The sequence below is a fragment of the Panthera uncia genome, chromosome A2 (assembly GCF_023721935.1).
Source record: "Panthera uncia isolate 11264 chromosome A2, Puncia_PCG_1.0, whole genome shotgun sequence".
Lineage (NCBI taxonomy): Eukaryota > Metazoa > Chordata > Mammalia > Carnivora > Felidae > Panthera > Panthera uncia.
In genome coordinates, this window is record NC_064816.1 from 69,884,127 (window position 1) to 69,897,568 (window position 13,442).

A 13,442-nucleotide genomic window follows, 5' to 3' on the forward strand; every position below is an offset into this window, starting at 1 on the left:
GCACTTATCGTGACTTAACCCTTACCAGAACATTTGTTGGTTGCTTTTATTACCTGACTCTCCATTGAGTTTCAGCTTCATGTGGTCAGGTCTGGTTTATTTTTACATTCCCAGGACCCAAAGCATTGCCCATGGAATGTGTATATGGAGTATGCTCAGTAATATGAGTCAACAAGTGACTGTCTTAGCTTTTATGATAATTCTTTTATTTTTCCTCCACCACCTGTCTACATCTCATAGCATTTCCCTGTTCACATGTGGTTCCAGTCTCTGACATGCTTACACCTGCTCTCTCTCTCTCTCTTAGTTACCTTCCTTAATTCCCAGACAGTGGTCCTTATACTCCTGTACATAAGAATTTTCTCTTTCAACTTACTTTATCATCCCACTTTCCTCTTCTTTTCCTTCTTGCACCAATGGTCATGATCTGATCTGTTCTGGGACTTTGTTATCAAGCTGATCCTGAATCTTGAAATTAGATTATAGCTACATAATACCTAACAATAGCAGTTATTCAATAAGTGCCATCTGATACCTAGAGAAGTAAATATTCTATGCTGTTTATTTATTTTGAGAGAGAGAGAGAGATAGCGAGCAAGCATGGGGGAGGGGCAGAGACGGGGGACAGAGGATCCAAAGCAGGCTCTGTACTGACAGCAGAGAGTCTGATGTGAGGCTGGAACTTAACAAACTGGGAGATCATGACCTGAGCCAAAGTTGGACACTTAACTGACTGAACCACCCAGGCACCCCTCTATGCTGTTTTGACTCAGGTGAGTGAGGGGTTTGGGGAATGCCCAAATTTCAAGCAAGGTAACCAGCACTGAGCTTCAAGTAAACAATGACCAAAGTTGTATCCTAACTAATTTCATTATCCTCTGTCAGAAGAAAAGACAAAAATAAGTGTATGGTTTATATATAGTCTATAAAAGAGGGACCCGAGGAACAAGAACATGGTGTGTTTTCCCAGCAGTGCCCCAAGTAGAGACAACTGAGCTGAGGAACAGTAACATTATGGTTGTTAGAGAAGTGAGATTTGTCGGGGTAGCAAGCTGGTCATGAGCTCTCACTACAGTTTGGATGCTCTGAGGCTTCTGGCTGCTGGAAAGAGAACTCTCTCCCGGAAGTGAAAAAGTTGGCATTTTGGCTCGGACCAAAATGTCTTAGTGAGTTTGTTTGGTATGAGTCAACTTAGAAAAATTCAATGTATTTTGAGTTAAGTGAAAATATTTTGTTTCCTTATCTACAAAGCTGAGATCCTCACCGTAAATCATAGTTCAGGAAAAAAAATGTCCTGATCTGAGCAGCCACTAGCCTTCCCTAGATGCCAGTTCCATTGTGCCTGGCTTACCTTCCCATTCACCTATGAACCATGTGTAATTTCAGAATAGTTGCCACATCTATTGTTGTCTATCTTCGGCAGTTACATTGTGTAGTTTTGTGAGCATGTGATTACATAAAATGGAGTCAGATAATATGAGCAATTTTGGTTACCAGGGCAATCAGATATTCGTTAAAACGAAGACACAAGTCCGTAGCCTAGGTATATGTGCTTGTGGGTAAGATTCTAAGGTTTCCCTTTCATCCAAATGAAGAAGTTGGATAATGTCTTGACAAACTGTTTGGGGAATCACCAGCTACCTGCAGGGATCAGCACAGGGAATAATTAATGAAGGAAGGTATTGAGGAAAATAACCAAAGTTTTCAAACCTGGGACTGAGATCTTCCCCACGGTTGGATGCTTCATCTCCATAATGAGGCCATTGTGTAACACCTTCAAATGTAAAAACAGACAGAAAACTAAATTACAAAATAAAATTACTTAATCTCAAGGAGTTTGAAAAGCCCCCTATTTGGCCCACCAAAGAAACATTGCAAAACACAGAATTTTCAAGTTTGGAATTTTAATTTGAAAGTAAATATTTGAAACAAAAATGTTTCCATCTTATATTAAACCAAGTGATGCCAAAAAGATTTAGAAGGCACTACATTTTTTTTTTTTTATAAAGTCTTCCCACTCTTAAAAATGCTATTTGCTCCTAAATATACAGTATGATTTTCCCCTTTTCATCTGTGTTTGATCCTCTAAATACTGAAGCTCTGCCTCTTCTGGCATTACTTCATCACAGGCCATGGCCAAAGTCAACTGCAGAAGGACAGAATGGGAGGAAGAACCAGGACCAGGAACTGAGGAGCCCATGGGGATGGTACATGAGCTCCTAGCAATTTATTCAGTGGAAGGTGTGGGAGTCAGTCCAGTTTGAAAGGTGAATCAGAATAACCAGAAGGCTCAGTGACTGCCGGAAGTGGACATATTCAGGGCTGCTGTGACCAGTAATAGGCAGGGCAAGCTGACCAGGAGCCCAGAGTGGACTCATGTCAGAGGCTTGAGCTGGAGATTGGAACCAGAGAGGTTTTTGGTGGTAATCAGACCATTATTATAAGACAAGATCTCAGAACTGGGAGTCAGTGGGGAGCTGGCAGGGAGGAAATTGAGCAAACAAAACAAAACATAGACCCTGTCCTGAAGGGCTGGTTAGGTTCCCATGCACTAGGACCACGATAGGTATTTGGTGGTCCAAATAGCTTGGACCTCCAAGCTAGGTAGGTCCTGGCCTACCTAGACTTGGCCTCAGGTTCAGACTCAAGGCCAATTACTAGGACAGGGACATTCTATTAGGGACACAAGCAGAAGAAATGTGGCTTGATGTTGAATTGCTTGACTACTGGAAAAGAGCTACCTACATCCTTGGCTTTCATTTTTCCTATGGGGTGGGCAGGAACACAGAATCTGCCAGGGATCAAGTGCCCTCATAGGTAAAGGATGAGACAAGGGCATGGAACTAGATTCTAGACTACAAAAGTTGAATTCTGGGAGGCAAAACGTTTGGTCATACACAAATGAAAATTCTACAAAGTTGTTTTCCTTTGTTTAATTGTTTTTAATAGCTACTGTCTAAAGAACCCCAAAATTCAATTTACTATTATTATTACTGACTGTTCAGTGAGACATATATGGGTGAGTCACATATGAATTGTGCTCTATCTGTACTATCTACCAAATGGAGAGCTTCTCTCTTCCTGTTTTGTACATGGATCTAAAGGGCAAGGGTTTCAGTGGCACAGTAAACTTGCAGACCATGATTTCATGCTAACATCCCCAAAAGCAGCAGTTGTAATGGCTCTATAGCATTTTGAGCTTCAGGTAAAAGCAAGATTTGCATATCCATATCCTTATCCTAGTCTTTTCCCAGAGTTAAAAGAGCATGGAATAAATAAACTAATAAAAATGTAAAACTCAGGGAAAGAGGTCACATTTCTTAGGCTCTCTCCATTTCCTGTGAGCTTTTTGGTCACATTGCAGAATAACCCACCAATAAGACAACCCTATAGGTGACATTTTAAGGTTAGAAGTAGAACTCTGCTGTGTCTAAATATTCTGGCTTCCACTGATTTCTTTGGGAATGGTCACCACCTTTGGGGTGATGCTCTTTAAACAACCGTGTCAACCTCCCTCAGTGAGGGTGATGCCACACCATATGGAGATCCTTTCTAGGGATGCCTTGCCTCTCTTTTGGAATCACCAGCTTTGCACCCAAGAGCTGGCCAGAGAAAATTCTTGCCAGTGTTAGAACTGAGCTATAATTTAACTCTGGTGTGGCTCGTTCTCAGCACCCGCCCAGCACAGCCTCCTCCTGTGTGGGGGTGGGGGCTAAATGCCAAGGCGAGGTGCTAAATCTCAGTTCTACTGAGGACAGGAACAAAAATACCATGCTAAATTTCACTCGAAACAATTATCTGCACACTGAATCATTCTTCTCTTCTCGTATCTGTTGCCCTCGTGACTACCTCTTTGTAATAACACTGCAATGCTACTCACAGAAGACAAAAGTGAGTGTTCTCGGCTAAATATAACTTAACTGATATTGTTGAAATTAATTAACGCTGAATTTTAATCATGTAGGAAACTTTAAGTGTCAAACGTGAAAGGGTAGTTGGTAAAGGTCAAGGGACATATGTCACAGATCTGCAAAGCAAAAGCTAGCAGTTGATTGAAGTTTTTCATGGAAGCAGCTTAAAGAATGTGCTTCCTTCGCCTCTACCCTCATTACGGTCTGTGTATGATATTCCCAACATGAAAATTTGAAATCCAGCCTTACCAGTTCCTTTGCATTGAAAGTCCTTCAGTTTTAAGCAGAAATATAAATTCTTCTCATGTTTGGCTTAGGAAGGTTAACTGCGGTTTTTCATCTGCTACGGCATTTGTACAATTATGAAATAAATGGGCTAGTCTGAGCCCCCATCTTCAGAAAGATCTGACCTATTCCACTGCTTGGTTGCTATCCCCCTTTTTAGGTAAAGTTTGGAGTCAATACAATTCCATAGGCTTTCTTCTGCGAATCAGGTCAGATTATCTCGGGGAACAATCGAGGCCGTGGCACTGCTGTCCCTGGAAACCCTGCCTAATGACTCGGAATCTTGGAAAACTCTCCAGCCTTGTTTGTGGGGCAAGTCCTGCTCTGCTTAGTAACATATTCGAGAACCTCAGAACGCAGGCAGGCTGTCTGAATTTTAGCATAAATCTCTCCTGCTGCACTTCAAGCGTATTGTCTCTCCCTAACTTCACTGGAAACGGAGGACCTGGCGCTTACTAACATTTGTAGAACGCTTCTTTGGGAACGGTTACTAAATGTTCCCCGTTCCTTTTTCTCACCCAGCCTCATCACCCCAGCCTCTATTACCTCAACCTAGAAATTCAGATTTAAAGTGTTTCATTTTCATGGGGCGCCTGGGTGGCTAAGTCGGTTAAGCGTCCGACTTCGGCTCAGGTCATGATCTCTCAGTTTGTGAGTTCGAGCCCCGCCTCCCACTCCCCATTGGGAGTCACCACTCTGTGTCACCACTCTGTGCTGACAGAGCCTGGAGCCTGCTTCAGATTCGGTGTCTCCCCCTCTCTGCACCTCCCATGATCATGCTCCGTCTCTCTGTCTCTCAATAATAAATAAATGTTTAAAAAAATTTTAAAAATATAAAAGATTTCATTTTCTGACCACTAACAATGGAATGGGGGAACCTCAGCTTTAGGGACCTCCAATACCATTTTCTCTCAAGGAAATGTCACGCCTGGAGCCTCAGTCTGGCCATCCAGGGCACCTGGGGGTATCTATTTCATTATTTTTGAATGAGGCAAGGAAGCTTCCCTAGAACTTTATAGTGGATTTCATCCTTCTTTCACTTATTTTATCCTCCCTAGATCTTTCATGGTTGGGTAGCTCTTCTAAATATCATTTCTTTTCCTTATAATTGCAAAAGCCTATTCCTGACAAGAATAGAATTGTAGAGAGTGTACTAACCTCTTTAGCAAAGAATCGGGCCTATTTAAAATAAGGTCTTTCTTTTTTCTTCAAGAGTTTCAGAGATTGACAGGCTAATGACAGAGTCAAATGGTAATGTATTAATGATGGGGGGAAGGGGGGAGTAAAATGTATACCTTGAAGTGAAATACGAGTGTAAGTTAAAGTAAGAAAGTCTTTTGATAAAGTCCTATGGCAGGAATGGCAGAACAAGTCTGTGATATAGCACTAACAGGAAAACAATGTAAAAAAATAAAAAATCAATTCCCCCCTATCTGGGTGGTGAAAACCTCTAAGAAAAGCAAGAGATCTAGGTCAAGAGTAGAACTAACAAGGCATATTCAGATGAAAAGAGACTGACAGAATGGCGGCATTAAATGACATACACAAACGATATGTGTAAAGACCATATTAAAAATCAATATGATACCGTCCATGACATTAACAGTGATGCTCAACAGAGAACGGACGATGAATAGAGACATGGCCAGTCATTCAGTTTAACAAACATCATAGAGCACCCATGTACTGAATGATAGCAAGGGGTTGGCAGTAAAAAGATGAATGAACATGCATTCAAAGTGCCTATAATTAGAAGACAGGGATGGGAATAAGAGACTTGAGCCGATTTTTATAACAGTTTAAGCTTCAAATGAAGGAGCAAAATCTAATAAGTAACAAGTAAGTAACTTTATCTACCTTGGAACGAAGCTAAAGGACATAGATCAAGGAGTTCAGTGGAAGTCACAACACAAAGATAATACAGAGATAAAACATTAGGTTAACAATTGCAAGGATATATATAATTACAGAAGCTATTGCTCAACAATACTCTTAAGGGTCAGTCATTGTGTTAGAAGGGAAAGAGTTGTCTCCATTTAATCCTCTCATGAACTAAACCCCGTAGGAATTACTCTCATCTGCATTTCTACTGATAAAGTGATGGAAGCCTAGAAAGGTTGAGAACTTGCCCAAGGTTCCACAGCTAATAAATGGTTGACTTTGGATGATAATTAAGGTGCCTCTGACCCTAAACACTTTGCCAGTTGGAGACTTAGTAAGAGAAAGAAAAAAAAAAAAAAAAAAAAAAAAAGACCAGCATAATTTGATTTACCATTAAAATAACTAGCTGATGTAGTCAATTCTGTAAAATAAATTAGTCAATTCACTGGGGTAAGAAAATCAGCCCAACGGATTGCTTGGCACCATACAGCCCAATTAGTTAATAAACTGAATGCTCCCTTGTAGCTAGCCAAGGCTACCACAGATACAAAGGCCGTGAAAAGAGGAAGGATTTTGGCCCCAGCATAGCTCAGATTTTGAAGGGGACAGACCCAGCGAGTGACCTTGGGCAAGGCACTTAAGTACTCTGAGGATCAGAACCCTCCTCAGTAAAAAGGTGGCAATAATATCTGTTTCTCCAGAGTCTGTAAGGATTAAGTGAGAGATGGGCGCAAAACTGTGAGCACAGGGCCTTGGACACAGTGAACTCAAAATTCATGGCATCTATTCATCATTATCCGAGATCAACATAAATTGAATGAACTAAGTAGCAAGTGCCTCCTTTTGGTTTCATTTCTTTATGGGGAGGGGGGGCAGGATTGGAAGCTGTTGTCTCTTTTAAGCTTTTAACAAATCCCTAGGTTTCTCTAGACATGAAAATGTTACTGGGTCCTCAAAATATATTTATTTTTAAGAATTCGGTTACCCAGTTCCCGTGTTGCCTTCCTGCAATTTCCTCAGTTTCCTAAAGCTTTCCAAATATCTTGCATCTGCCTTAGTTATCTTGCCCACATCTGAAGGCACTGCAGAGGCCATGCTGAGGAGCTACACAAGGACCATGGTCATTAACAGTGAAGAGAGCCAAAAAGGGTGACGTGGGAATTCAGCAGAAACAGTGGATATGCACATTATACGTGGGAAGTGAATCTACCACACTTGAACACCAGAATCATAGCATGCTTCTTTACAGGGAAAACTCAGAAAACCATTTCCAAAACATGCACTAATATCTTAGAAAGCAAAAAAGCACTGGAGTGAACTAATTTATTGCATTGTCCACTCAGTCATTGCTTTCACTTGATAGGAAAACAGCAAAGACTAATATTTGAAAAGTTACATAACTGAAGGTCTAACACACAACTAATATGTTAAAAGTTAATTCAACTATTTTGAAAACCAAAAAATGCAAAAATAACACATAATTAATGGAAAATAATGAACAAGTAAACTTTTCCTTGATAACGGAGGTCAGATTTAAGTGATGACATTTTTGTTTTTCTTATTTCTTTTGAAACAATTGGCTGCAACCAAACTTACTATGGTGCTAATGCACACGACCGAGCTTTTTTCCCTCTTTTTTCTAATTAAAAACATGAATATTTGTTATTCAAAGAGGTATTATAACATATACATATAGTTTAATGAGTACTAATAAAAACTTAAGAATGCTTACATCTCAGGGGCACCAGGGTGGCTCAGTCAGTTAAGCATCTGACTTCAGCTCACGTCATGATTTTGTGGTTCATGAGTTTGAGCCTCGCATCAGGCTCTGTGCTGAGAACTTGGAGCCTGATTAGGATTCAGTGTCTCCCTCTCTCTCTACCCCTCCCGGGCTCACACTCTGTCTGTTTCTCTCTCTCTCAAAAATAAACAAACATTTTTTAAAAATTAAAAAATAAAAATGAAAAAAAGAATGTTTACAACTCCAAGTTTGCCCCAATCCCTCCCTCTTCTGTCCCCAAATAATCACTCTGCTGGTTTTTTTTCCTTCCTTTTTTTCCATCTTTGTATCCCATATGTTTATATCTCTAAGGATTCAGTGCCTGTTTTCACCCATTTGTAAGATTTATAGCAATGAAATTGTGTATATATCTTCTTCTCTGATTTGCTTTTTCTCTTTAACATTGTTTTCGCGACTCACCCACTTGGAAGTATGTGGCTGAGGGCCAATTATGGCCATTAATGTAACATGTCATTATAGAAATACATCATAATGTATTAATTCACTCTGCTCTTACACTGTTTCCAGTTATTTTACTACAACAAACACTGCTGTCATACACATCTCTTCATGCAACAGTTGCTCTAGGGCACGTGCCTAGGGCTCAAAGGCTGACATAGGGTACATGTATCTTTCATGTTAGGCAAATTATTTTTCTCAATGATTTACCAAAAATTCCCACCAGTAGTGAATATTTTTATTTGTTTTACAATGGTAGCAAAACTTGATATTATCAGTGTTTTTAAGGCTTTGCCAATCTAATCACTTTGAAATAGTATCTTACTGAAGCTGTAACTTCTATTTCCTTGATTACTAAGGAGACTGAATATATTTTCCCTGCTTATTATTTCCTCTTCAATGAATGTGTGTTCAAGTCATTTGCATTTTTTTCTATTGGCTTAATTAACTTTTCTTATTGATTCATGAGTTCTTTGTGTATTCTGGTTATGAATCCTTCACTGGAACATAAATTGAAAATATTATGGCTTTATTTCTCACTCATTTTGTGGCATTTTGATGAACAGAAGTTTTTAATTTCAGCATTCTTGAATTTATTTTTTTCCGTTTATGTTCTGTATCTTTTATGACATATTTAAAGAATTCTTCCCTACCCTAGATGATGCAAATAGTCTCCTAAATTTTCCTATAAAAATGTTAGGCATTGCTCATTTATAATAAAAGTTCATGGCAAGTCAAGGATTGAGAGGAATTACCTTAGCTTGATAAAGACTGTCTACAAAAATCCTAAAGATAACATCATACTTAATGGTAAGAAACTGAAAGCTTTTGCTCTAATTTTGAGAGCAAGGCAAGGATGTTTGTTGCCACCATTCTTATTCAGCATATTACTAGAAGTCCTAGCCATGGAAATAAATCTAGAAAAAAGGCATGATCTGCATAAAAGCATACAGATTTTAAGGGGAAAAAATAATGGAATAAATACTAAATATAAAAGGAAGAAATATAAAAAGAAATATAATAAAAAGAAGAAGAATAAAAGAAAGAAATCACACAGATGACATGACTGTGTGCATAGAAAATTCCCATGAATATACAAAAATACTCCTGGAACTAATAAATGAGTTCTTCAAGGTCACAGGGCAAAAGGTCGACACGCAAAAAGCAATCACATTTTTGTATCCCAATGATGACATGAGGAAACCAAAATGGAAAACACAATGCCAGTGACAATTGCTAAAAATAAATGAAATGCTTAGACAGAAACGTAACAAAATAGGTATGGACTCTGTATGCTAGAAATTACAAAATTTTTGTGAGAGAAATCAAAGACTGCCTAAATAAGTGGGGATGCATATCATGTTCTTGGATTTGAAGACTCAACATAGTAAAGATGTCAATTCTCCTCAAATTTATCTATGGGTTTAATGCAATTCTCACCAAAATCCCAGCAAAGATTTTTTTGTATATTTTAAAAAGCTTATAAAAAAAATTATATGGAAAGACACAGACGTTAGAATAGCTTAAACAACCTTGAAAATAAGAATTAAATGAGAGAGAATTAGTCTACCTGATATTGAGGTATACTAGATAGATGCTATATAGTATACAGCGACTTAGAAACTATGGTAATGGAACAGAATAGAGAACTCAGAAATATATCCACTCGAACATGCCCAAATAATTCTGGCAAAGGTGCAAAAACAATGGAGGAATGACAACCCCTTAAATAAATAGTCCTGGAACAGTCAACAGAAAAATGAAAAATCTCAACCTAAACTCATTCCTTATTCAAAAATTAATTTAAATGCATCATGGGCTTCAGTGTATAACTTAAAACTCTAAAATCTTAGGAAAAATCTTTGATGTTGCTCTGCAAAGATCATTTTAAAGGGATGGAAATTAAAGCTACAAAATGGGAGAGATATTTAAAGCAGTATATTGGGCAAATGACTAGTATTGTGTGTGTGTGTGTGTGTGTGTGTGTCTAATTCTTATGACTTAACAGTAAAAAAAAAATCCAAGGAGAAAATAGGCAAAAGGCATAAACAGACATTTCACCAAAGAAGATATACAGATGGCAAATAAGCACATGAGAAGATGTTCAATATCATTAACCGTGAAGGAGATGCAAGTTAAAAGCATAATGAGAGGAGCACCTGAGTGGCTCAGTAAGTTGCACATCCTACTTTGGCTCAGGTCATGGTCCCACAGTTCGTGAGTTTGAGCCCTGTGTTGGGCTCTGTGCTCATAGTTCGGAGCCTGGGGCCTGCTTCAGATTCTATGTCTCCCCCTCTCTCTGCCCCTCCCCCACTCTTGCTCTGTCTCTCTCTCTCAATGATAAATAAACATTAAAAAAAATTTTAAAAAGCATAATGAGATAATACCAATGGCTGAAGTTTTAAAAAGGTACATTAAATATTGGTAAGCAGAAAATGAATCATGCATACATTTCTGAGGAGAATGTCAAATGGTACAGCCACTTTAGAAAACAGTTGGACAGTTTCCTTAAAAAAACTAAACCTGCAGCTACATACAACCTAGACACTGCACTCCTCAGCATTTATCCCAGATAAATGAAAAGTTATGCTCATACAAAAACCTGCACATGAACGGTCATAGCACCTTTATTTGTAATAGCCCAAAACTGAGAACAACACAGATGTCCTTCAACCGATGGGTCATTAAGCCAACTGTGGTACATCCATGTTGTGGAATACTAAGCAATAAAAAGGAACAAGCTATCGATTCACCCAACAGCCTGGATGCATCTTGATGGAATTGAGCTGAGTGTAAAAAGCCAATCCTCCGAAGATTACATAGTATATGATTCCATTTACATAGCATTGTTGAAGTGATGAAATTCCAGAAGCGGACAACAGATTAGCAGTAGAAGATGCAAGAGAGATGGCAGTCGAGGAGAGCTGAGTGTGTGTGGCTGTAAAGGGCAGTAGGATTGATTTTGAGATGGAGCTGTCTGTATCTTGACTGTATCGATGTTACTATCCTGGCTGTGATACCGTGAGATAGTTTGGCAAGATGTTACCATTGGGGAGCGGGACAAAGGGTACCCGGGGTTTCTGTACTATTTCTTATGATTGCATGAAAATCTATCATTACCTCAGAATAAAGTTTTATCAATTTTTTTTAACTTTGGTTTTCCGTATTTTGCTTTTTGAGAAACTGGAATTGAATTTTGCATATGATGTAAAAAGGGATTCAATTTCATTTGTCCCCCTAGAAAACTTCTGAGCAGTCGGTCCCTCCTTTCCTCATGAATCTGCAATAGCAGTTATGCTGTCGATCATTTCCATACATGTTGGGGTTGTTCCTGGCCTCTCTGTTCTGTCCTACGGGTACAGTTGTCTACCCCATAGCCAATACCACACTGACTGGATCACTGTCTTTCATCCTAAGTATCAGTGTTTCATTTGGCATGATCCCCACCACACCCCTGCCTTCAGGGATTCGTGGGATTTGTGGGATTGTCTTCAGGGATTCGTGGCCCTTTGCTCATCTCTGTAAATTTTAAAGACAACCTGTCAGGTGCCAGGAAAACCCTACTGGGAAGAAATAACCTCATTATAATATTATCTTACTACCTATTAAAAATTTACTTTAATAATTTCAGTTTATTTAGGTAATTTTTAATATGTTTTATAAAGTGTTAGCATTTTTCATAAAGGCTTTGAGCAATTTTTCATTACATTTATGCCTTATAAAAGCAGTCTGTTTTAGCTGCTATAGTAAAATGGATTCTTTTTAAAAAATAAAACTTGCTGTTTATTGCTAGCATATAGAAATGAGATTTACTTTAACATTTTGATATCACATCTGGCAAACTCTCTTATTAATAACTGATTGGTAGACGCTATTGGTTTTCTGTAAAATGAATGATATCATCTCAGAATAAATACAGTTTTGTTTTTCCTTTCCAAATCTTATACCTTTCATTTTGTTTTCTTATATTATATTATTGGCTAGGAATACCAATACATTGATAGTGTTAGCAGATAACATTTTTATTTTGTTCTCAATTTTAAAGGAAATGTACATAATGTTTCATCATTATGTTTATATCAAAGCATTGTAGGGACACTGTATTAGGCTAAAGAATCTATTCCTAGTTGGTTGAGAACTTTTACCATAGATGTTGGCTTAATTCCTTTTATCCATTTATTAAGATCACATAATTTTTCCACTTATGGTAACATAGATAACATAAATTTTATCCATTTATGGTAACATAGATGTTACCAAATTCCTTTTATCCATTTATTAAGATCACATAATTTTTCTCCATTTATCTGTCAACATAATTTTCTAATGCTGAACCAATCTGACATTTCAAGAAAAATTAATTTTGGAGTTTTGTTTGCTAATGTTTTGTTTAATATTTTCTTGAATCTATTTCATAAATGAGAATGATCTGTAATTGTCCTTGTATTGCTCTTGCTGAGTCTTAGTAACAAGATTAATCTTTCCTTCATAAGGTGAGCTAGAGTAAACCTTCTTTTCCTATTTTGTGAAAGCATTTCTGTAATATTGGAATATCAGTTCCTTCATATCTGATGGAAATTCACCTACAAACTATCTGGAACTGGTGTTTTGTGAGTGAGAAGATTTTCCATTATCAATTTACTCTTTTAATCAATATAGGGCATTTAAGGGACACCTGGGTGGCTCAGTCAGGTAAGCGTCCAACTTAGGCTCAGGTCATGATCTCACGGCCGTGGGCTTGAGCCCCACGTCGGGCTCTGTGCTGACAGCTCAGAGCCTAGAGCCTGCTTCAGATTCTGTGTCTCCCTCCTGCTCATGCTCTCTCTCTGTCTCTCTCTCTCTCAAAAATAAATAAACATTGAAAAAATTTTTAAAAATATATATAGGGCATTTAAGATTTTTCTTTCTTAAGTACGTTTCAATAATGCGTATTTTCTAGGAATTTTACAACTCCAATTTACTCAAATTTACTATCTTAAAATTGTTCATCACTTATACAATTTTAGAATTATTGTATCTTTTTGGCGAATTGAAATTTTTACGAATGTGTGGCAACTTCTATAGTAACACGTTTTAAAGTCTGCTAACATCACTGAAGTTACAATGAGCTTAATTTTGGTTTGTTG

General features: G+C 38.0%; 1 protein-coding gene across 2 annotated transcripts in view; it reads right to left on the minus strand.

Annotated features, from left to right (window-relative positions):
• SUGCT (succinyl-CoA:glutarate-CoA transferase) overlaps positions 1 to 13,442 on the minus strand; it is a 768,020-nt gene that overhangs the window by 100,830 nt on the left and 653,748 nt on the right. For both annotated transcript variants that reach the window (XM_049642763.1, XM_049642762.1), the window contains one exon: positions 1,711 to 1,774. In XM_049642763.1, coding sequence (XP_049498720.1) covers positions 1,711 to 1,774 — 64 coding nt within the window. The remainder of the gene's footprint in view (positions 1 to 1,710; positions 1,775 to 13,442) is intronic.